Source organism: Somniosus microcephalus, chromosome 7 (assembly GCF_052327205.1).
Source record: "Somniosus microcephalus isolate GS21.2 chromosome 7, FLI_Smic_1.0, whole genome shotgun sequence".
NCBI lineage: Eukaryota > Metazoa > Chordata > Chondrichthyes > Squaliformes > Somniosidae > Somniosus > Somniosus microcephalus.
The window spans coordinates 113,329,335-113,354,823 of record NC_140993.1 but is presented as its reverse complement, the minus strand read 5'-3'; the positions used below and the strand labels follow the sequence as shown (position 1 = coordinate 113,354,823).

The 25,489-nt window shown below is 44.1% G+C and overlaps 1 protein-coding gene across 1 annotated transcript in view; it reads left to right on the top strand.

Annotated features, from left to right (window-relative positions):
* The window catches only part of klhl14 (kelch-like family member 14), a 215,120-nt gene that overhangs the window by 132,096 nt on the left and 57,535 nt on the right, over window positions 1-25,489 (top strand). Inside the window, exons 4-5 of the mRNA XM_085992854.1 lie at window positions 10,300-10,389; window positions 11,738-11,816. Of these exons, the coding sequence (XP_085848980.1) occupies window positions 10,300-10,389; window positions 11,738-11,816 (169 nt within the window). The remainder of the gene's footprint in view (window positions 1-10,299; window positions 10,390-11,737; window positions 11,817-25,489) is intronic.

The following is a 25,489-nucleotide window of genomic DNA, read 5'->3' as shown; positions in this document are numbered from 1 at the left end:
ATTCTCTATGAACATCATATGGCATTGCAGTCAATCACTAAATGTCAATGAGAGGGATGAAACTCTATTATGCCACCAGCTTCCTCTCGTGTGCCCGTCTCTCCATCGCCCACTTCCAGATCCTCACCACCTCCAACAATTTTGTGTGCAGCCTCCTCAGCACTTGTCAATGTTGCTAGGGTAGGTGCACCTCCTCCAATCAGTGCTCTCTCCTTCTTATAGTGGGCTATCTTTTCCTGCAAGGAGAGACAGAAGCGGTGTTTCAACCACAGTGATGGAGTGAGTGTGAATAATCCCTACCATAGAAGCTTTGAGGGAGATGAAGATGGGGCCAAAAGGAAACTAGCTCCCTGTACGTTGTTAGTTGTTGTCACTGGATAACAGTGAGAGTGAGTCTAAGGGGTGCATAGGAAGGATGCTAAAGTGATTCAGTACAGAGACAGGGATAGATAGGTAAGGGTGCAAGGGAAGTAAGGGTAAGGTGGGATGTGGAGGAGCAGGCTTACAACGCAGAGTGCTGGTGATGAGAAGAGAAGGGAAGCAGATTGAAGGCAAGTGTGATGGGATACTCACTTTTGATGTTCGCAAAAGATCATTAAAGCGTTTCCTGCATTGGATCTAAGAGCGTGAATAAATGGACCTTGTGCTGACCTCCTTAGCAATGCGCAGCCAGGCTGCCTTGGTTTGCTGAGGAGTCTTCCTCCGGCCATCTGGAGGGAAGAGAATCTCCCTGCACCCTCTTACAGCTTCGACAAGAACATGGAGGGAGTCATCATTAAATTGAGGAGCTGCCTTGCCTCTGGAAGAAGTCATCATGGATGGAGCAATATCACTGAGTATCAGAATCCACAAGAGAAAGGCTTAGGCTGAATGGGAGCTTTAAAACCAGCTGCTATGATGACATCATCAGAGGCAGCCAGCCGGCCTGATCGCACTCATTGGACCGGCCAGCGCGCCCCAATGAACTTAACAAGCTGATTTAATTAAAATCGGACATCAGCAGCTGATCCCACTGGAAGTGACTCTGGAACCCGCCCACCACGCAACCCGACTCCAACCCGCCCACCACGCAACCCGACTCCAACCTGCCTCGGGAATTAAAATTGAGCCCTTTGTGTCCTCCTCACAACTTGCTTTCCCACCTATCTTTGTATCGTCAGCAAATTTGGCAACAGTACACTCGGTCCCTTCATCCAAGTCATTAATGTAAATTGTAACTAGTTGAGGCCCCAGCACTGATCCCTGTGGCACCCCACTTGTTACAGTTTGCCAACCTGAAAATGACTCTCTGTTTCCTGTTAGTTAGCCAATCCTTTATCCATGCTAATATATTACCCCCAACACGTTGAGTTCTTATCTTGTGCAGTAACCTTTTATGCGGCACCTTATCGAATGCCTTTTGGAAATCCAAATACACTACATCTACTGGTTCCCCTTTATTCACCCTGCTTGTTACATCCTCAAAGAACTCTAATAAATTTGTCAAACATGATTTCCCTTCCATTAAACCATGCTGATTCTGCTTGATTGTATTATGATTTTCTAAATGTCCTGCTACTACAGCCTTAATAATGGATTCCAGCATTTTCCCAATGACAGATGTTAAGCTAACAGGCCTACAGTTTCCTGCTTTCTGTCTCCCTCCTTTCTTGAATAGGGAATTAAAACTGACCTCTTTGACTAAGCTTTTGGTCATCTGTCCTAATATCTCCTTATGTGGTTCGGTATCAGATTTTGTTTGATAACGCTACTGTGAAGCACCTTGGGACGTTTCACTACATTAAAGGTATATAAATACAAGTTGTTGATGTTGTTGTGATGTTACCTGATTTTTAATTGTGCCTTTGCTCCTTCCTGTGTTTTAAACATGGGAGAAATACAAGTCATGACAACACCGTTGCCTAGAATTTCCAGATGTGTTCTCCAAGGGAAGATCTATGCAATACCCGGAGAAACAGTGCAAATGGATAAAAATGGCCATTTACACCATTTCTCCAGGAAATCCGCCGATCTCTCACCAAAGTGACGGCAGGAGATTGGAAGAACCCTGCAGGAATTCAGGGCCTGCCTCTTTAACTGGAATAAACTTTAAAATATGGCACATGGTATAGATATTTCAATTAATATAGAAAGCAAGGTGTTTGAGAGCTGACAGACACAACAAAGTGTGCCATTAAAGTACACTGTTAATAAATAAAAAATCACATTTATATAGCATCTTATCACATTGAATTTTCTGAAAGAGCTTCACACAGTGAATTACTGTTATATAGGCATATTCCCACAGTGCAAGATGTGTTGGACAATGGACTTTCTGGCAGTGAGTTATGAGGCACTAATTCAATCGAGCAGCTCTGATGACGTCATAAACTGCAAGAGTGAAGCTCTCGTGGATCATGATCAGTAGTACTCTGAAACTGAATTATTGTTTTCAACTCAGTGCCAGACATTTGTTAGTCTTTATAATATAATAGTCTATTCCATAGAATTTTTATTTTAAATTAACAGCCTTATGTAGTATTTTTTTAACCATTATGCTGTGACAAGTGTGCTGGAAGGAGTGCGATGTAGATGAAGTGCTAATAAAAATGCTAGTGACATAAGAGCTGAAGAAACTCTGCTTCCGGAGACCAATGCCATAGTTAATAGAGTTAACGTTTCAGGTCGATGACCTATCGTCCAGTTCTGACAAAAGGTCATCGACCTGAAACGTTAACTCTGTTTCTCTCTTCACAGATGCTGCCTGACCTGCTGAGTATCTCCAGCATTTTCTGTTTTTATTTCAGATTTCCAGCATCTGCTGTATTTTCTTTTTGCCATAGTTAATACCTGTTTTTCTCCCGAGAATATAGGAAATCTACGATAGATTAAATATTAAAAGACTATTAGCACATTGCAACCCTCTTGTTATGTGTGTATGGGTTATTATTGAGTGATTAATGGGGTGGATTATAGGAGGAGAGAGTGCAGTGTTACCTAGGATCACTGGGGTACACTGGAGCTTGAACAGAACCTTGTTTATAAGCAAAACAGTTGGCACTTAGCAGAACCATATTGCTGCAAAAGTAGATAGGAAAATCCTCGCACAGATCACACTTGCTGTGTAATAAGATCTGCTTTTGTCCAGTAATGGATAATATGAAAAATGATTATCAAGATTGTTATTCCGAGATCCATTTAAAAAAAAAACTTATTCCTAGTCTTGTAAGGTGCATATCTCTTACCTACTTATTATACTCAGGTGGTAGAAAAAATAGTATTTTAGGGAATTTTCAATTGTTTTGGGCAGACTTACCATGGAGAGAAAACTTACTGAAGTGCCCACTAAACCAGGAGAGGGGAGGATTGTACTCAAGTGCTAATGCCGCAGGCTGGGGATTTATTCTATGGATGGTATGGGGATAACACACCTACAGAGCATTATTTTAATATTCAGATTTTTCATCCCTGCTATTTCTTCTGTGTATTATGTCTATAACAAAATTGTAAGCATGGATCCTGAAATTCCCAGGTCTAGAGAGGGCAGAAAGCCTGATTTCCACGCAGTGGACCGGACTATAGGGTGGAATCCAGTTCCATCGGGATTCTGTCCCTTTAAGTTCTGGTAGGAGGCCATGTGTGGATCTTGTGCCCACTCCACTCTCCCCCAAGTTAAGGGCCGTCAGAGGGTGTTCCTGGGCTAACCCAGGAGTTTGTACGCCGTTGAAAGGTCTTTGTGGAACTGGAGTGAGTCTGTTTGAGGCCTGCAAAATAGTCCCAATCCTTTAATAGAGTAATTGATCTCAGAGGGTAAATAGCTCCTTTTTGAGTCAAGGGCCAGAAAATGATAATTTTGTCCATTTGGCTTTGTGGGCTGCTCTACCATATAAGGGCGGATCAGGGCAGGCACTGCTAATGTGCCTTTACAGACACCAGTAGCCTGCCCCAGTAATTGTAACTGACCCTGTTCCTGGGATTTGGGATGGGACCTCCAGCCTGGGTAAGCGGGGAATCCTGCTACACTGTGCTTGAGGGCCATATTCTTTATAAGCAGTTTTATGATTTAGTTACACATAGGGCATTGAGAAAATATCATAGAGTCATAGAGTCATAACGGCACAGAAGGAGGCCATTTGGCCCATTGAGTCCGTGCCGGCTCTCTGTAGAGCAATCCAGTCAGTCCCATTCCCCCACTCTATCCCCGTAGCCCTGCAAGTTTATTTCCCTCAAGTGCCTATCCAGTCTCCCCTTGAAAACATTGAGTGTCTCCGCTTCCACCATTCCCATCAGCAGCGAGTTCCAGGTCCTCACCACTCGCTGCCTAAAAAAGCTTTTCCTCACGTCCCCCCTGTATTTCTGGCCCAAAACCTTAAATCTGTGTCCCCTAGTCCTTGTACCATGAACTAGTGGGAACAGCCTTTCCCCATCTAGCCTATCCAAACACGTCATAATCTTGTACACCTCTATCAAATCATCCCTCAACATCCTTTGCTCTAATGAAAACAAATCCAGCTTTCCCAACCTGTCCTTGTAGCTAAGATCCCCCATTTCTGGAACCATTCTGAAAAATCTCCTCTGCACCCTCTCAAGTGCCTTCACATCCTTCCTAAAGTGTGGTGACCAGACCAGAACTGGCCTAACCAGCGCTTTATAAAGGATCAGCATAACTTCTCTACTTTTGTACTTAATACCTCTATTTATGAAGCCCAAGATCCCATATGCTTTGCTAACCACTCTTTCAATATGTCCTGCCACCTTCAGGGACCTATGCACATTAACTCCCAGGTCCCTTTGTCCCTGCACACTCTTTAAAACTGTGCCATTAAGTGTATACAGGTACGACTTACGCTGAACGAAAAAACCGAAGGTTTTTAGAGGGTTCCGGTTGCGGAAGTTCGGATAAAGGGTAAGTCGTGCGCACGACCCCCCGCCGACCCCCCCGCCAGCCCCGACAACCGCCGACCCCGCCAGCCGCCAGCCCCGACAACCGCCGACCCCCCCGCGGACCCCGCCAGCCCCGACAACCGCCGACCCCGAAGTCCGGATAAAGGGTAGTCTACCTGTATTGCCTTTCCCTGTTCCTTCTGCCAAAATGCATCACCTCACACTTCTCTGTATTAAATTCCATCTGCCACATGTCTGCCCATCCTGCTAGTCTTTCTATGTCCTGTTGCAGTCGATTGGTATCATCCTCACTGTTTGCCACACCCCCAAGTTTGGTGTCATCGGCAAATTTAGACATTCTACTCTGTATTCCAATATTCCAATATCCAGGTTATTTATATATATATATATGTTTCCTCCATATGATTTTAACCTGACATAGTAAATACTGTAAATTAAGATAGAGTCACATTTTCTGTGACAAAGTGCAAGGTGGGTACAAGGAAATGATTTCCTCCTCCACCCCAGCCCATCCCCCACTGCTAATCATTGAAGACTGCACTCCAGCTATGTCCACACCAAAAATAAAGCAAGCAATAAGACCTGTGTTTCCACTTTGAAACATGTTTGGCTAATGGGGGATATTAGAAACAAGTGTGGTAATTCTGATAACACCCTCAATTCATAGTATTCATAGTATTCCACCTACACAACTGCAAAGGCATTACTGCCAGTTTTGGTAGTGCAGTGTAAAATGAATTCTCCTGGCACAAGCCAAGGAAACCCATCATTAAACATGGCAGCAACATTACCACCCAGTGAAAAATTCCAGTTTGGAGAATTATGAATGGTTGGGAGTGATTACAAACCGTTAATCTTATTGAAAGGTTCAGAGGACATCATAAACTGGAGGAGCAAAGCTTGAGTGGTTTAAAACTATCGCCTGAATCTCAAGATTGAATTGCTGCCTTGGTGTTACACCTGGGCATCTGTGTTTTATATTATGTAGATATAGATAGATATGTCTATAGATATACAGTAGTTTTATACATATATATATCTGCAGGGCTGATTTTTTGGTGGGGGGGCATTCCTAAATCAGTTTTGCATTTTATTTTGTGCTGACGCTGATGCAGACAGTGATTGCTGGTTCACTCCATGTTGATGCATGATGACATGCACACTGAAGGATTATAGCTGGTGGCATATTATTACAAGTTTACTTCAGAATAGTTTGCAGTTGATTACCTTCCTACACAACTTCATTAAGGATCTCAAAAGAAGGTGTTTTGTCCTGTATTGTTATCATAGAAGCTTATTAGCATCTTGGAGGCTAAAACTGAGCTGTCCATTTTCTTGATGGGGAGGAGGGGCTAAACAAGAGAGTGAGCAAGAGACAGAGAGAGACTTGCCCCAGCTGCCTGTGGCAGCCATTGCAGAAATGCAAAGTTCATTAGCTGTATTCAGAGTGAAAAAGCAATGACCCACAACGAGTATTTCGAAATAGAATACGAGGCAAATAGAATAACAAGCAAAATAAAAAACTGAAATGGGAAAACAAGTATAAAAAAGAAAAGACAATCAAGTATTTATTTATAATTTAAAAGGGAACAATTGATTGACAAAGAAAAGATGAAAGCTCACCGATATAATAAAGAATCTGATATTAGATATAGTGCAGTAACTGTGGTCCAATGGAGGACTGCATGTCACTGAGAACCAGAATTTATTTGCTCCCAGTTTATGTACTGAATAGCAAGGCTCGGTACCCGAGGGGTTAGCATTAGAAAATGGTGACGTTTCTGTTGGAGCAGTAGTCCGTGTCACATTACCATGCTTTGTTACTAATGAACTGGTGCGAGTTCCCTGCTGTTTTCTGAACAGGCTGTAATTTTTAAAAAGTGACTGAAATATTCTAAGAGCTGGACAAGGTGCTACCATCTACCTCATTTGGTGTGATAAATGGAGCCTATGCTTCAGTAATAGCTGCATGTGTGACCCAGTTATAGGGAAATCGGAGGGTCCTCTGTGAAGAGCACAATAGATTAAGCATAGAGTAAAGCAATATATTTTTAAAATAAATTAATGTGCAAATCTGAAAATGATCATGGCTAACTTTCATGTGTACAATAAATGCATTGGGAGTGCAGCCATCTAATTGTTTGAGTAATCATTCACTTGCTACTTTAATGTTTTGCAATTGAATAATTTATAAGCTGCCATTTTCAGCTATTAACAATACAGTAAAGTTTTACTATTTTTTCTGCATATATGTTACAATACTGCAAAATACGTTGGCATGTACATTACATAGACACAACAGTTCCAAATGTGCTATATAGTGTAGAGGCAGGATCATGTTCTAGTGTAAGGTGCCCCACGCCCTGAGTTCTCAACATCACCTATTGTGTTGACAATGCTGAGCAAAAGCCAGACACTTTCTCACAGGACGAGAAGGAATTTCAGTCGACAAGTTGCCCCAGGCCAGTCTCCTGCACCTCCTAGTGGCCAGATCAAGAACATCACTGGTAGAGGTCTAAGAGCAGATCACATGGCATCATCTCAGGCAGGGAATGGCAGGGTTTTTTTTTAATTGCGCAAATAAAGGGAGGAGAAGGCCAGGGTGAAGAAACTGCTTATTACAGAAGCATTTCAATTTTAAAAGATAAAAACAGATTTTTTGGTCCCAGCATTAAAGTGGCAAGACTGCAAGTACTGGCATTGAATTATGGGGAATTTTAACAGTAGATGTCGGTGCATATGGAGTCAGAAATTTACATCACCTTTATAAAGGCTGTGCTGCAAAAATTGTCTAAAGGCTGTTTTAAATATGTGAAAACTAAAAACAGCCTTTATAAAGACTGAAAGGTGCAAAACATTGCCTGCCAAAAGCCTGTGGGGAACACTATAAGTGGAGGTGGGAAATGGAGTCTGTAAGTGATGGAGCATTGCAGCACCCAACCCCCCTATTATATGGATGGCAAGATGGGTATGCTACCATATGAAATGGGTGTGGGGAGGGTTGCTCTATTTGGCACTCCAAGGTTCCCTCCCCAGAGAGAAGCACTGTAATTTGACTGCAGGACACGGCAGCAAGGTTATTGACATGTGCACCATTCACAAGATCTGAGAAAAGATTGCACACTTTACAAAATCTGCCAAGGTAATCCTAACCAATGGTACTATTTACCACATACGTGGCCCAAGTATACATGCCATGAAGTGTTGCCGGGCAGCCTGTTGCACAACCAAGTAATGCTCCTGGTACTAGTAGAGGAGATGAAACAGCTGGCTATGCTGACTGGTGCAAGGAAATGGAGATAAAATAAATTGAGTAGTCCTACCGACCTCTGAGGGTGATGACCCTTTACTGCAGGTTAGCTGCAGGTTTCCTTGCAGAAGATCTAACAGATTTGTAATAATTATGAGGGCATCATTGAGCACTGGGGAGGTGCCAGAAGATTGGAAACAGGCTAATGTGGTGCCCATATTCAAAAAGGGTGGCAAAACAGACATGGGCAACTGCAGAGCCTTTAGGCTTACTTCCATTCCATGTATTCGATTATCAGGAGTAAGTTTCAGGATCACCTATGGAACAACAACCTGGTAAACAGAAGTCAGAATGGATTCAGAAGGTAAGGTTACTGCCTGACTAACCTCCTCGAGTTCTTTGAGGACGTGACAACACAAGTAGATTGCATTATGACATGGTAGGTCGATTTTAACTTGTATCACATGATGGTAACAGTATGGTAATGGCCTTAAAGTGGAGTCAGTACATCCACATTAACCCGTTGATGCAATCAGTAACATTTTCAAAGGGGCTTACCATTGGCCATCCAAAGCACCTTGCTGATTGAGGCAGGAGGCTAATTTCAATATGCAAATCAGGGTCATAGGAACCTGCTTGCCATTTTAGGTTGGAAATGAGCAGCTGTCATGCATGTTTTGATCATTTCCACGGGCGATAGAGGAGAAGAGGCCCAGACAAAGTTTGGCACTTTTGTGGAGCCAGGAGGAGCAGGAGTGCTCCGGGACTGCTCCTCCACGATCACAATCGACCGCCCCCTTGCACTTGCCTTTCTGCCAGCTGGGTTGGCCCTATATTGGTAGGCCTCAATCCAGCAAGCAGCATTGGGATACCCCTTTGGCACCCTGCAGCTCGCCAGTCCAATGTTAATGAGGCCATGGCTCAAAATCACTGCCACTTCTCTGCTTCGAGTGCGGGCAACCGCCAGCTCCTCCAATGGTCGGTCACCCAAAACTCAAAATCGATCCCGGTGTGCCTAAACTTCTAAAAGGCTTTTAATAAAGTTCCACATTGAAAGGCTGTTAATTAAACGCAAAACTGTGGAGATTCAGGGCAAACCCCAAGACTGGATAAGAAACTGCCTTAAGGGTGGGAAATGCGTACTTGTTAAAGAAGTTATGTCAGAGTTGGGGAAATACTGAGTGGGATTCCCGAGAGTTCGATGCTGGGTCCAGTGCTGTTTCTAATTTACATAAATGACCTGGTTTCAGAAACACAATGCAAAGCTGTCAAATTTGCAGATGGTAACAAACTAAGAGGGGCAGTGAAATCGGCAGAGTGTGTATTAGTGTGAATTTTTCTATTTCCTAAAGCAGCCTTCCTTATGGCCTCTCTGAGTAAGCTTCTCAACTTGTAGACATGTGCCAACTAGACATGAGACTTTTGTAGATCTCAGAGAGAGAAGGTATTCAACCCATCAGTCCAGGCTGAATTCAAACCCGAGTTCCAAATGTGAAAAGAATGTGTGCTGCCTGATTAAATTAATTATCTTAAAAAATTGAGCACATGCTAAGATCTGGGCATCAATTTACAAGCAAGGTGACTGAGTCGGTTAGTGGAAATTGAAGAAAAGCACATTTTGATGTTTGTGGCTTAGTTTATCTGCCCTTTCCCTGGTCCTGATAATTCTAGGGGACATTTTGACGATTATCACTGGGCATTTCCTCAGAGCTTCCGCTGTTCCACTGCTGTAACTTTGGCGGAAACCCCATAATTTTGTTCAGCCGCATTAAGGAGTTTGCTTCTTTTCCAGTTTTCAGTCTGACAAAAGATCTACTCACAAAATGTTGATCTCTTTCCTCTTTACAGATGCTGACAGACCTGTACATTTCCAGCATTTACAGAGTTTTTTTTCATTTTCTTTTTATTTGTTCAGAGGTTTTCTTATCCCATCAAATATTCTCTGTAACTGAGCCGTTCATTTACAATGTTTCTGAATATCAAACATAATAATCTGACATTACCTAGCCATTCTAAATACCTTGCTTGTTTCTTTGTGAGAAATATAATGCGACAATGCAATACCTCCAGTAAGCTTGCCTAACTGGTTACTGAAACTGATAATGGGCCATACCGATCCCATAATAAGACTGTGCAGTGAAGATGTTTTTTGTTCTTTATTTCAGTAATGCCTTATAACAGCGCCCACCACTGTATTGTGGAAGTAGAAAACTTTCTATTTGTGCTAGGAGGAGAAGACCAATGGAACCCAAACGGTAAGAACAGACTACACGTACTTCATACTTCACTTCAAAAGGGCTGTATCAACATTTTTTGGTAACAGGAATAGTTAAAACTACATTTATCCACACCTTAACGTAAATAAAATCTGGAAGTCTGGCATCTCTGTGGCAAGTGATTAAGTGAGGCAAAAGCTATCAAAGATCGCGGGATGGTTGTGGGGTCGCTTACCTTGCAGTATCAATAAGTTTTTCTCCTCACCGCAACTTTATTTTTAATCAGCGACGTATTTGAAGTGCTAGTGTTCTGCCTCTCTCAGGCTGACTTAGAGTGAAGGATGTTTCCAGTTGTTTAGTGTAACAGCTGCTTGTACAGTCAGTATGTGTTAAGTTCAGCAGTGCTATTTAAAAGGAGAGTTTGGTTTAAAGTGTTGGTTCGCAGATCATGTACCGACTGTGGGAGCAGCTTCCTTCATTCTTTAGGCAGGTTGAGAGAGGCAAAGCACTGGCACTTTAAAACTTACTGGTGCTTAAAATGAAAGTACCTGTGAGAAGAACTTTCAGGGAACTTTACATTATAGGTTGAAAATTTCAGGCTATGACTCACCACAATACATCACTTGTCCTAGAGAAAAAAAAATCCCACCTGGCTGGTTTAAAAGCCAGAAGAGTTACAAACTTTCAATATTTAGAAACAGAATTGCACAGCAGAAGCAAAGAAGGTTGGCTGTCAATCACAAACAGGCACTAAGGTGAAACTGTTACACTGTCCTTGTGTTCATCAGGCAACAAAATACAGCTTTAATAAATTGTGACTTAGAGTGAAAAAAATACAGCTTTGAATTGCCTTGTATCTTAGAAAGTAAAATGCACAGAGGAGAGTGACGTAATAAAACTCACTGCGCACTTGGTTTGAGTATAAAGCAAGGCTTTAATCAACTTGTTTCAGAACATGGAGGTCTAGTTGTACTTCACTAGTTCCTGTCTTACAAAATGTCCCTGGTAAGCTGGGCCCACGCCTGAGTATTTATACTCCTTGGACGGCGCCACCAGCTGGCCATCCAGCATTATTTCATGAGTAGTTTCTTTATGATGATGAGATTTATAACAGAGAGTGTCGTTTTTTTGCTAGCTGCTTAGATATTCCTTAGGCATTGAGATCAACGTTAATATATTAAATAACACTGAATTGCTATCAAAATCTGGAACTCATTATGTCAATTTGGTGTACTTCGTGTATCAGCTGACCTCTTTACTAATTTCTGGGAAATGAATGGAATATTGATGATGTAACAGGAAATAAACATTTTTTTGTTTAAAATTCCCTGAGTACCTTAGAATATTTTAATTTAGCTCTGGAATTCACTGATGCTTTTTTTAACAGGAAAACATAGTACTAATTTTGTCAGCCGGTATGATCCTAGATTTAACAGCTGGATACAACTCCCACCTATGCAAGAAAGGTAATACTTTATGATATTTCAGAAATGTTTAATATTTTAATACCCACACATAGCTCAGTGGTTCAGCTTAAAGTACTTCCATTGTGCCTTTGTAGATACATGTGTGGGTACATTTGTCACAGACTATAGTCATCTGGTTGGTGATAAGTAACAAAACTGATTTGGAAATCATGCTTCACGAATGGACTACTGTTCAGTAAAAAGGCTACATTCTTAGATTGCTTTCTAATCCAACTCAAGGTCTGCTTTCTTTGCTGTTCACTCTGCCTTTTTTGCATTGCGGTACAATACGATCTCTCTACCTTCTTGGACTGCTGTCCAATGCAAAGTCTAATATCTGGATTATTGGTCTCCAGTCCAATCCAAAATCTGCATTCATAGGCTATAGGCCAAACCAATCGAAGATCTGCATTCTTGAACTGTTGTGTAAACAATGTTGGCATTTTTGGTATACTGACCTGTTCGATGCCCACATTTTAAAATTATTGCCTAGTCCATGATCTTTTCCTGTGGCTTGCAGGTGCTTTGGTGCCTATAGTGTGCGTGTGTTTCTTTTGGGACATGCACTAAGAAGACTCGACTTCAGATTAATGAAAATAATAAAACATTGTAGTTTGAAATTCCAGGAATAGGATAATGGAGACTTGCTGCTTCTAGAGAACAAACTTTAAGATAAACTGGGAATGGAGATGTAGACAATCATTGTGATAAATTAACAAATCTGATCTGTAAATCATACAACCTGTCTTCTTCTATAACATTTGCTTAGATGTGGGGAGATGGTCATGTTCAAATTATAGCTTAATATACGTAAAAATGTATTAATGAAAATGTGTTGGATGCTTAATTAAAAATTAGACGCTAAGCTCTTCCAAAGCAAATTACTATGACACTAACACAAAGTCGTCAAATTGAGATGTCTCACCATTTTAGTGTACACGAGGTGTGAGTGTTTGGGTTGCTGAAATGATCATTGTATCTAATACATCTCAGGCTTTACTCAATTTGTGAAATGATTAAAAATGAAATGGCAAAGTGAATGAAAGAAAGAAAGGGACTACATTTATTATCTTGTTTCTCAGAAATGCCCCAAAGCACTTTACACACTTCAGCAGGGGTGGAAAACTGGCGGTATCGGATCAGCCGCCCGTTATAGATCATAGCCGATTTTCCTTCCTACTGAATTACTTTGAAGTGCAGTAGCTCTTGTTAGGCAGACGAATAGAAACATTTCCATTTTAAAAGTTCTTATCTAGTTAACCATTCTTCCATGACTGTGTTACTAAAACATATATGTCTTAGTCAGTGATAACTATAATTGCTTTGATTAGTCTGAAATAATAAAAGATTAGCTTTAAAGACTAGTTATATTGTTGATTCATCAACATTACAGCTCTAAAATGTATAAACGCAACAGCAACACACAGTGGACATGCAAGGAACTACACAATGTTCAGTTCATCAACAGGAGACATGGGCCTCGTTATTAACCCACCCCCCGCCAGAACGGGTAGGAGAGGATCGGGGCGGCAGGGGGGTGGGGAGGGAACCCAACACGTCGCACACGCACTCGCCGTCTTCTTTACAGCAACAAGTGTCCCACTGCGGAGAGGCGATACACTTACTTAACGCATTTAAATTGGGCTCCCACAGTGCAATTGGGAGCCCAATTTAAAATTCACTGCTGCTGCACGGGTCTCTCAGGGGTCAGGAAACCCGGCAGTGAAAGGGAAGCAGGAACTGCTGGTTCCACAAGGTAAATGCCTTTTTCAGCACTCCTTGTGGACCAGCTTGGTTGCTATTAGGAACCAAGTTTAGATTCTGTTGGACAAACTTCTAAGAGGAGCATCTCTGCTTCTAAGGGAACGTGTTTGGCTGGGAGCAGAAGGAAAGTTTTGTTTAACACTTATCACAGTTGTCCTCTTTTTTGCTTTATAATTGAATAAACCTGGTACAAAGCAAACTGATCATTTTGGTTTGCTACTCAAAATTATTTGTCCTAAAGGTGGCCTATTCAAGGTTCCCAAGCAAATTTTTGTTTCCCTTTCCAATGGATCCTTGGCTGCCATTATGATGACTAAAAGAGCTTGTTGCTGAAGGAACAAAGTGAGGAATCAACATTAGCTTCCCAAAGACCAAGATTTTGCCAAAAGCATGTGGAAGAGTAAAGAATGATGAAGACGGAAGAAAGTTGGTGTTGTTAGTACGAAAGTGGAAGTAACAGCTGAATGAAGGAAGATGTGAGAAAGAGGTAAAGAGGCATTGTGCTAGCTGGAATTGTTTTTGATGGAGTACAGAAATTACTTTGGAGGATGCAAGTCATACTATGGGATGTAAAAAGGAGACTGTATAGGCTAGTGTCTAGAGGCTGTTAAGTCTGTGTGTTATAGTGATAATTACTACACAGACTACAAGAGTAAATTCAACAGGTCTTTACTGGTTGGAGGTAGGGACTATACTGAATACAATATTACTACACAGTGCTTATATACCGGTGTGGTCACCACCGGTATTACGTATACAGCAGCCAGAGAAAGTAGTACATCTCTTAAGGTGGAACAGGCTTAAGTTCTCTTAAGGTGGAACAGGCTTAAGTTCTCTTAAGGTGGAACAGGTTACATACACCACAATCCTCCCTTTTTAGCTTAACAGTCATATCCCCATTTAACATAACATAATAACATATATACATATATAACTTCAGGTATAACAGTTCAAAGGTTCAGTCTCTCAGGAGGCTTTCTGATGCGGCTTGGATAACGCCTCTCAGTAGTCTCTGATTCTTGTTGTTGAGGTGCCTCCTCTATTTGGTTTCCAATGTATTGTGTGTCATCATCATCAAGTACATTCCCTGCCGAGGTAGATGCTTCAGGTTCATTAACGTCTTCCACAGTTGTCTCTGTCACAACCATGGGTTCGACCCTTGCTCTCGACTCTACCAGTTGATCCGCACGACGCCTTATCACATTATGACCAATATCTACTGTGTACATCAGAGGTCCTTGTCTGGCCCGAATTGTTCCGGACTGCCATTTTTCGTTTCCATAGCCCCTTGCCAACACTGGTTGTCCTACGTCGAAAGTTCGAGTGGTCTTGTTGTTAATATGCCGAAACTGTTTTCCACTTCCCTCCGCACATTTGGTTTTAACAAGTCCAACTTGGACCGCAACCTCCTGTTATAAAACATCATGGCAGGACTTTGGTTAGTCACTGCATGATCAGCGTTTCGATACGACATCAGGAACTTGTCGACCTTGTGTTGCAGCGGAATCTGATCATTGTTCATGGCCTTAATTGCCTTTTTGAATGTCTGGACAAATCTTTCAGCCAACCCGTTTGTCGCCGGATGATATGGGGCAGAGGTATAATGTTTTACTCCATTCTTCTTTAAGAATTGTCGGAATTCTTCCGATACAAACTGTGGTCCGTTGTCCGAACAGATCTGTTCTGGCAATCCGTTCCTTGCGAATATTGTTCTTAACACCGCAATTGTCTTTTCTGAAGTAGTGGTATTCATCTTGATGACTTCTGGCCATTTGGAATGTGCATCCACCGTGATTAGGAACATGGAGTCCATGAATGGACCAGCAAAGTCAATGTGTACGCGTTGCCATGGGGCTGAAGGCCATTCCCATGGGTGTAGCGGTGTTATCGGAGGTGCATTTTGCACTTTTTGGCACCCAGCGCAGCTTTTCGTTAACTCCTCAATCTGTTGGTCAATACCCGGCCACCATACATAAGCCCTAGCAAGACTTTTCATTTTAACTCCCCGCAGATGACCTTCATGCAGTTCGTTTAAAACTCTTTCCCTTAACTTGGGAGGAATAATCACTCTTGTCCCGTACATCAAGGTACCATGGCAGACGGACAGCTGGTCCCGCCTTGCCGAAAATGCCGGTAACAGAGGATCACCCCGTGTTGGCCATCCTTTCACTGTCACCTCGTAGACTCTGGACAGTGTCGGGTCGTTCCTGGTTTCTCTTTCAATACTTGCATTGGTGACTGGTAAACACTCGATGATGGTCGAATGAAATAACTCAACAGGGTCAACTTTCATCGTGTCTTCTTCTTCAGGTAGTGGCAGGCGCGACAGCCCATCAGCATTGCCATGCTGTTTCGTACCTTTGAATTCTATTTGATATTGATGTGCCCCTAGGAAAAGGGACCATCTCTGGAGTCGCTGCGCTGTCATCACCGAAACACCCTTCTTAGGGTTAAAAATGGATACCAACGGTTGATGGTCTGTCAGAAGTGTGAATTTTTGGCCCTGCAGGTAATGATTAAACTTCTTCACTCCCCATACAAGGCTAAGAGCCTCCCTATCGATCTGCGCATAGTTGTGCTCAGCGGAGGTCAATGATCTGGATGCAAACGCGACTGGCCTTTCCGTGCCATTTGGCAACTTGTGTGAGAGTACTGCCCCAATACCATATGGAGAAGCATCACAAGCCAACCGAATAGGCAGTGTCGGGTTGAAGTGAGCCAACACTTCCTCTGAGGTGATCAATTCTTTGCTTTTGCGAAATGCCTTCTTACAGTTTTTGCCCCATTCCCATGGTACCCCTTTCTGTAAAAGAGCGTTTAACGGGTGCAGTACCGTGGATAGATTTGGCAGAAATTTATGGTAATAGTTAATTAATCCTAGAAACGACCTCAACTGAGAGACATTCTCCGGAGCGGGAGCCTTTACAACTGCCTCAATCTTGTCAGGAGACTTATGAAGCCCCTCCCGGTCAATGACATGGCCACAGTACGAGATCCGCTTCTGGAAGAACTCACATTTCTGCCGATTTACTCTAAGTCCATACTCTTTCAGTCTGTTGAGCACCAGTTCCAAGTTTGCGAGATGTTGTTCATCACCATCACCTGTGATCAGAATATCGTCCAGGTAACACTGTGTGCCTGGAATTCCCTGTAATACCTGCTCCATGGCCCTCTGCCAAATTGCTGGAGCCGATGCCACTCCAAAAACCAGCCTATTGTACTGGTACAACCCTCGATACGTGTTGATCGTGAGGTATTGGCGTGACTCTTCCTCAACCTCCATCTGCAAGTACGCCTGCGCCAGGTCTATCTTGGTGAAGTGTTTCCCGCCAGACAAGGAAGCGAAAATATCCTCAATCCGTGGAAGCGGATACTGCACCGTGTGAAGCACCAGATTAACGGCGATTTTGAAATCTCCACAGATGCGAACCTTCCCTGGATCTCCTGGCTTGTTGCTCGCAGGACGTTTCATAACGGGAACAATGGGCGTAGCCCACTCACTCCAATCTACCTTGGACAGTACACCTGAACGTTCTAGTGCTTCCAGTTCCGCTTCAACAGTAGGTCGTATTGCATAGGGTACCGGTCTGGCTTTAAAAAATTTTGGTTGTGCATGTTCATCAATCTTGATGTTTGCCGTAATTCCTCTCAGTGTTCCCAGTCCCTGCTGGAACACCTCTTTAGCATCATCCAATATTCTGGACAATCGTTTAGGTTTGACATCTGTTTCCCCGGAATCTACCGTTAGTGCCTTCAAGGAGTGCCAGTCCATATTCATTTTCCTAATCCACTCCCATCCTAGTAATGGTGGACCTCCTTCAGGTAGCACATATAAGTCCATTACTTGGCTTTCTTCGCCCTTGTGGACCACTTCTACCTCTATTTTTCCGATGGGGTACACTCTTTGCCCCGTGTATGTTTTCAATATAATCTCCGTATCCTGTAGGGGAATATGTTGGAATAACCTTCTGTAATCTTTCTTATTCATGACCGTCAATGCCGATCCAGTGTCCAATTCCATTTTTACTTGGACTCCTGCTATCTGAAGAGTGACCCAAATTGTCTGGAGATCTGCATCCTTACCAACGTTGTGTACTCTTAAGCTATCCAGTTCATTACTGCTAGCGTCTGAATCTGACTTCTGTTCGGTCAAACTGCTCTTTGTTACCTTGTGTACCTTTGCGTATTTTCCTTGCGGTGACTTTTTGTTGCTGGTCTTCTTTCCTGACCGGCATACTTTAGCTATGTGGCCAAGCCTGCCACACGTTCTGCATTCTTGGTTTTTAAACCAACACTGGTTCTGATCGTGTGTTGTCTTTCCACAACGATAACATTTGACAGAACTCAAACCCAATTTGTTTGTACCGAGTTCCGGTGACCGTAGCTGCATTACTGCCGTGCCTCTCGCTGCGGCTTCATGTGCTGCTGCCATAGTGACCGCCTTCTCAAGCGTCAGCTCATTCTCCTCGAGCAGTCGCTTTTGTGTATCCTGTTTAAATAAACCACACACAAATTTATCTCGTAGTGCCTCTGTCAGTCCCGTTCCAAACTGACAATATTTTGCTAGCTTACGTAATTCCATCAAATATTCAGCATTGCTTTCATTCTGCAGCTGCCTTCTGTCATAAAATTTAAATCGTTCCGCTAGCATCAGCGGTGTGGGGTTTAGATGATTTTTCAGGACAGTAACAATCTCCTCGAACGTCTTATCCACCGGTTCATCTGGTGATACAAGGTGTTTCAATTGCCCGTATGTCTTCGCACCCATTAAATTTAATAATGTTAGTGCTTTATCTGCATCAGGAATTTTATTTGCCTTACAATAATTTTGTATGTGTTCTACATACATGGCCCAATCTTCGATGTCACTATCAAAGGTATTAATGTTCCCATGTTTAGGCATCGTTGCAATTTATTGTATTTTTATGTTATCCAAGATGGCGGCTTCCTGCACTTGTCATCGTCCTCCGCCCACAAAATGGCGGTTTTCCCGCGCTTGGCGGTCTTCAACCGTCCCCCGACGCTGTCTCCCCTTCGCCGCGGCTCTCGCGCCTTCAGTTTCCCCAGACGCTGCGCCTTTTAGCCCGAATGCGGCCCTTATCTCTGGTCGCGATCGATGTCCCCGCGCTGCGCCTCTCGCTCAAAAGCGGCCCGGCCCTTACCTCCAGTCGCGATCGATCTCACCACCCTTATTCCTCCATCTTCCCAGCCCCGTCTGTACAGCCAACGCGGTTGACTTTCTGTCGCGTCGCTGCCCAGCTTACCCACCACCGAGGTAGAAAAAAGAAAGCTGACAGTCGCTGATGGAGGCTTCGAGGTCAGGATGTCTTCTGCACTCCGGTTTCTCGATGCCTGCCACTCGACGTGTCTTCCAGTAGGGTGATGAGGGTGGAAACCTCTCTTCGACGTCCTGTCTGTGGACGAAGCCGCCGTGGAAATAACTGCCGCAGGGTAAGAATCGGACTCGTCGCCACTGTTAAGTCTGTGTGTTATAGTGATAATTACTACACAGACTACAAGAGTAAATTCAACAGGTCTTTACTGGTTGGAGGTAGGGACTATACTGAATACAGTATTACTACACAGTGCTTATATACCGGTGTGGTCACCACCGGTATTACGTATACAGCAGCCAGAGAAAGTAGTACATCTCTTAAGGTGGAACAGGCTTAAGTTCTCTTAAGGTGGAACAGGTTACATACACCACAGAGGCCACTTCTGTACTGTGCTGAGAGCTGACCCTAATGAAGGAATATAAGCAGAAAAAGAGTTGCCTATGTACAGTTATGGAGAATGTTTCAACAAAAGATTGTACTGAGCAGGCCATATCTGCTATGCGAATGAAGAGCAATATTCTTGGAAAATGATGGAATGAGTTCCAGCAGAGAAAAGATCAAGGTGAATGAGAAGACCAGAAGGAAAGAGTTACAACAGTCAGATTGCTGTGGGAACTGACAGAATGGAGTGTAATAGTAATGGCTTCTGGTGAGCAGCCTGGCTAACTCGCAACTGACTGTAAATCCTAGAGCAGCCTAGAGCCTCTTCCGTTTATTTTGTTTGTTTGTTTGAACACCTTGCCCATATATTCAAAAACACATGCAAATATGTGGCAATTTAAACAGTTCTAAACAGAACAACAGTGCTCACATCATAGTTGGTGCAAGTCCCAATTAGATCGCTTTCAATTTTTTAGCTTTAGGGGGGCGAAATTCGGTTACGCCCCCTTTGGAGGCGGTAACCAAATTAGCGCCTCACATTTAGCGCCTGGGGCGGGAGTACCACCCCAGCCGCTAAATTGGGTTTACCACCCCGGCAAAGAAGCAGGCGCTATCTCGGGCACCCCACTTCCTCTTGAGGCAGTGTGTGGGGCGCAAAACACGGCCGCTCCGCGTAGCACTGGTGCATTTCAGCGCCCCTCCCCTTCTGTTAATGGGGAGGGCCGCTACGCACTCTGCAGGCTGTTTGACGGACTCCACTAGCCCAGCAGGACGGCATAGTGCCACGGCCGCAGCCCGGCAGTGAGACGCAATGCCAGATGGCACGATGGCGGCCACGGACCATGCCAAGGGGTAAAAAATTTAAAAATTAAAAATGTCAGCGTGGGTCGCAGCCAGACCACCCCTTTAATTAATGCCCCGCCAGCAGTGTGCGGCCTGGCTCGCGACCCACGAGGCTGTCGCTAACATTGCCCACAGCAGCCTCGCTGGGCGCAGCTGAATTTTGGCCGCGACAGGGGGCTAAGGGGTCGCGTTGCTCGGTGATGATGTCACTGCCGGCGGCGCAGCAGCCCGGGGCGCTACCGGCGGGGGCACGACGCTATCGGCTAGCGCCCCGTCGAATTTCTCGGCAGGTGCTATTAGCGCCCCCCACCCAGGAAATAAGCCCTTTGCGCCCCATTAGCGCCCCTGGAGGTGCTAATGGTGGGTGCAAAGGAGGCAAATTTCATCCCCTAGGTTGTGAAAATTTGTTGGCCAGCAATACTGGCACTTCGCTGGGATTGTACCCACCGGTAACCTTGGCCATTGACCATAGCAAACTTTTTCCTAGTTTGCCTGAAAATGGTGGGCGCCCATGCTACCAGAGGTGCATCTAGAGTGTCTGTCATGTTGGAGGCCCTAGAAAGTCCAGCAGAGGAGTGCCAGGCCCCAGCCCCAACCCATCATTGATGACCATGTTTGGGGTGGGCAGAGGATCTGCTTCCAACAGGTCATTCAGAAACTTTCGGTGCTTGTCCAGGACCCAGTATGCCCAGTTCCTCAACAGGTTTCCAGCTGTTCCAGTGGGGTTAAGCCAGATTGGCTGATGATTTTTGGGGCCTGTATTTTCTTGTTTGTCAGTTCTCAGCTGAAAAACTACATGGCTTTCCCATCCCTTCCAACACTACATGCATATCACTCTGAAATTGTTGTCCTGGAAACTAGTCAGAGAGCAGTGTGGGCAAAAGAAGCTGTACCCAAAGAAGCACGTGGCACACTTACCCATTGTACTTGCAGCAAAGCAAAGTGGTATGTAGGTACTTATGTGGAAAGAGGGTGGAGGAAACAGCTGAAAAATAAAAACAGTAATAATTTTATGAAGTTTTTCAAATAACTTTATATTATAGGAAACCCAATGGATCACTGTAATTATTTTACATTTAATTTAGAAATTATTCCAATTATTGACAACTATTTGTGATTTGCTTAAAATTTAGAATCAATCGTTTTCTCAAAGGTCTTGAAGACATGTAGGTCCCTCTATTAGTGGTTTTGTGGCAATATCTTTATCTTATTTTGCAAATTACATTAGAACATTGAAACTAAGGGGGAGAAATTCATTATAGCCCCGTTTGGGGTGCTAATGTTTAAAAGTTGAGAAAATTAGCGCCAGGTGCTAATGTTTCAGAACTTTAAAAAATTTGGTTTTGTGCTCCAGGAAGGAAGTGAAGCGCTAAATCAAGCTCTCCACTTCCTTTTTGGAGTGCAACCGGCAGCAGGCGGGGTGGAGACTTCAACAGCGCTACACACTGGGCCGCGCAGCGCTGCCGCATTCAGAGGCTCCTTCCCTCCCTTAAAGAGAAGGGCCATCGCTGCAGGCTCTGCAATAGAAAAAGTACCTACCTGGACCACCAAGGCAGCCGTGATCCTGCGCATTGGCCCGGCACTCGAGCAGAGTGCCATGCTGATCGATCACGGGCAGGAACCCATGGAAAAAACTGCAACAAGAAAGGTAAGTTTTTTTTTAACTTATCTCGGCCACCTCGACTTTAATCATCGCCCCTGAAGCAACCAGCTGCCTGATGCACGCCTCCTGCAGCTGTCGGTGTTTTCGCCCTCACTGCTGCAAGGGGCGGAAATCAATTTCGGGTCCGGAGCAATGCGCATGGCGATGATGTCACGATCTCTGGCTGAAGGAGATCGGGACGCAACGCCGTAGCGCCTCTGCAAAACTCCCACCAAATATGGCGGGAGTCGATGTTAGCATCGCGCCTGGTCACTAAGCCATTTGCGCCCAGTTAGCGCCCCCCAATGGGAGGTGGAAAGGCACCCAATTTCACCCCCTTAGTTTCCTTCACTTCAGATATAGCACTGCTGTTCAATCTGTTGATGAACAAATGTGCTTCAATTTATGGTTTCACTTTACTAAGAAAATATTGCTCTCTTTGTTCTCTGATAGGTAAATGCCAAGGTATTGCCTTCTTAGTATCTTAACAGGCATATTCCATAATATCACCCTCTGGTGTTCTCTTGGACTCTAGCAGATACCATAAAAGTAGAATCATTGAAGTTTACTGCACTGAAGGAAGCCATTTGTTTATGCCAGCTCTTTGCCAGATCAATACAAAACTAATCCCACTTCCTTGCTTTCTCCCAATAGCCCTATATCTTTCTTTGCTTCAAATATTTATCCAATTTTCCTCCCTGTGGCAAAGCTCGCCAGACTCCAATAACCCTCTGTGTAAAGAAATTTCTTCTAACCGTTCTCCTCACTCTCTTAGTAATTCTTTTAAACAGATGATGCCCTTGTCACTGACTTCCTTATTCACTCTGTCAAAGCCCTTCATAATTTGAAAAATTTCTACTAAATCTGCTCCAGTGCAATTAGTCCTTGTATCTCAAGCTTCTCCTCATAACTATAGTTTTCCATCCATGGCAACATCCTAATGAATCTGTGCTGTACACTCTCTATGGCTTTAATGTCCTTTCTATAATAGAGAACCCAAAACTGCACACTGTCATCTAACTGTGGCCTAACTAATGTTTTGTATAAATGTATCGCTTTTCCTTTACTCTTGTACTCTATACCCCTATTTATAAGACCCGAAATGCTTTGACTTTTTTTATGGTTTTATCTACCTTTTCAAGAAATTAGACATTTGAATCCCTAGTTCTCTCTGTCCATCCATACCCTTTGGTGTTGTTCCACTGAGTGTATAATTGCATTCCTTCTTTTTCCTCTCAAGATATACCTCACATTTATCGACCTTAAATTGCATTTGTCATCTGGCTGCCCATTCCCCTAAACTGTCTTGTCTTCCTGATTTTTTTTACAATCCTCGTCACTGATTGCCAACTTCCTACTTTTCCGTTGTCAGCAAATTTCAGTTTATGCTTCTTATACCCAAGTTCAAATCATCAATATATATCAACAGTATATACCAAGAGAAAAGGTGGACCCAAGACTGACCCCTGGGGTACACCACTTCCAACCTTTCTCCAGTCCAAGTGAGATCCATTTACCCTATCTCATTTTTCCTGTCCATCAACCAACTTTCTCTCATCGCTGCTATACTTTGTCTTACATGTCCAAATTTCCCTAACAACCCTCTTGTGAGACACCATAACAAACGTTTTTTGAAAATCCATAAACACTATGGGTAGAAATTCGGCTCTGTAGCACCTGATTTTTTGGCGCTACGGATGCTGTTTTGTGATGAAAATGACATTTGCACGATGCGCGCACACTTCCGATGCATGTCGCGCCAGACGCCACCTTGGTGAGAGCGGTAGGGCGGGCGGTAGGAGCGTGTGGATGAAGTATGTAGAATAGGCTGACCATGACACCAATCAGCAATGCTGATTTGATGCCAGCGCTGCCATTTCATTCTCAACGCTGGTGCTAAAAGCCCCCTGTAAACCTCGCAAAGCTGAACATGTGTTCAGCAGCAGCAAGGATCCCCCCACCAGCAATATTTAAAGGGATCAGCAAGCACTTGAAGGTTATTTACTGATTAATTTCTACTGGTTCTGTGTAAGTTTGTGGAACTGTTTGGAGCTTTCTAGAGTTATTTAAAGTTGGTGAGGTGACAGGGAGTGGTGCTGCAAGGGGAGAAGGCCTTGCTTCTGAATTCAAGGGTCAGACCACTTGCTCCCAGTCATGGGTGCTCTAGTTGTCACCCAACTTGGCCTGCAGCATGACAGGGAGATGGAGCAGAGGCAGCAGAGGGAGGAGGAGGAGGGGGGAGAGGGCTCTCCGCAGGAGGCCTTACCCATTTAGGGCCTTCCAAGAGCAATTCTCTCACCTCAACCTGAACCAGGAGCAGTGTGTGAGGCCTCTGCACTTTACGAAGGAGGTGCTCACAGAATTCTGCCACCTCTTGCAACCAGACCTGCAGCCTCACACCAGGGCAAAGAAAGCGTTACCAGTGGCTGTGAAGGTGACCGTGGCCCTGAATTTCCTCACGTCGGAATCCTTCCAGGCTGGAGCAGGCATCATCTGTAACATCTCCCAGTTCACAGTCCACTGCTGCATAAGAGAGGTGACAGAAGCTCTTTATGCTAGGAGAGGGGATGTCATTGTCTTCTCTTTGACCAGAGAGAAGCAGGCAGAGCATGCACGTAGCTTTGCCAGGATAGGGGGCTTCCTCATGGTGCAGGGCGCCAGCGACTGCACACATGAGGCTTTGCGGGCACTTCATCTAAATGCTGAGATGTACCGGAACAGCAAAGATGACCACTCGCTGAATGTGCACTTGTTGTGCGACCATGCTTAGTGATGTGCCAAATAACTGCCCGAATCCGTGAAGTTAAAGTTTAAGACTGAAGGCTTTTATTAAGTAAGAATCCTGGCAGAGTTAACAGAGTTCATCATCGACCGAGCCCTTGGTAGAACATACCAGAAGAGGGGCGGGGCCAGGGAGGAGCATTAGTGGTCCCCCCGGTGGAACATTCCAGACATTACAAGTACAAGTACAAATATCAGAACACAGTTATTTCATCACACTTAGTACATCATGATGGTGAATGCCCGGTATCCTGGCAGCAGCTATGATGCCTTCATTCTGCGTCAGTCCATTGTTCCCTCAGTCTTTGAGCCACCATGACAAACTAGAGGGTGGCTACTGGGAGACAAGGGCTATCCACTAACCAACTGGCTCATGACTCTGCTCCACAACCCAATCAGATGTGGGCAGCACGTGGTCTGATAGAGCAGACCATTGGCATCCTTAAACAATGCTTCCGCTGCCTGGACCACTCTGGAGGAGCCCTGCAGTACTCGTCAGAGCACGCCTCAAGATTTATTGTGGTCTGCTCCATAACTTCGCCATCGTGAGGGCAGACTCCTTGCCACCAGGCATGCAGCATCCAGCCGAGGAGGAGGAGGAGGAGGAAGAGGAGGATGAGGAAGAAGAGGAAGTGGAAAGGGAAGAGGCAACTCAGAAAGCCCCTTTCTGCCCGGGCTGTCCATGATCGACTTATCTGACTGTGGTACCAGTAAACGCAACCCCAATTCCACATTCACCAACAGTCCCACAACTTAGCTTCACTCTGTTACTGACCATCACAGCGTCCTCTTGGCCACAATACTGAAATAAAAGCCACTACAAAAGAAACATTCCAATCCAACTGTGTGTATCAATTCATCCAATATTACATAACGAAGTCAACAAATCATCTTGTGCATTCCCTTAGTACCTGCCTTGCGGGTGA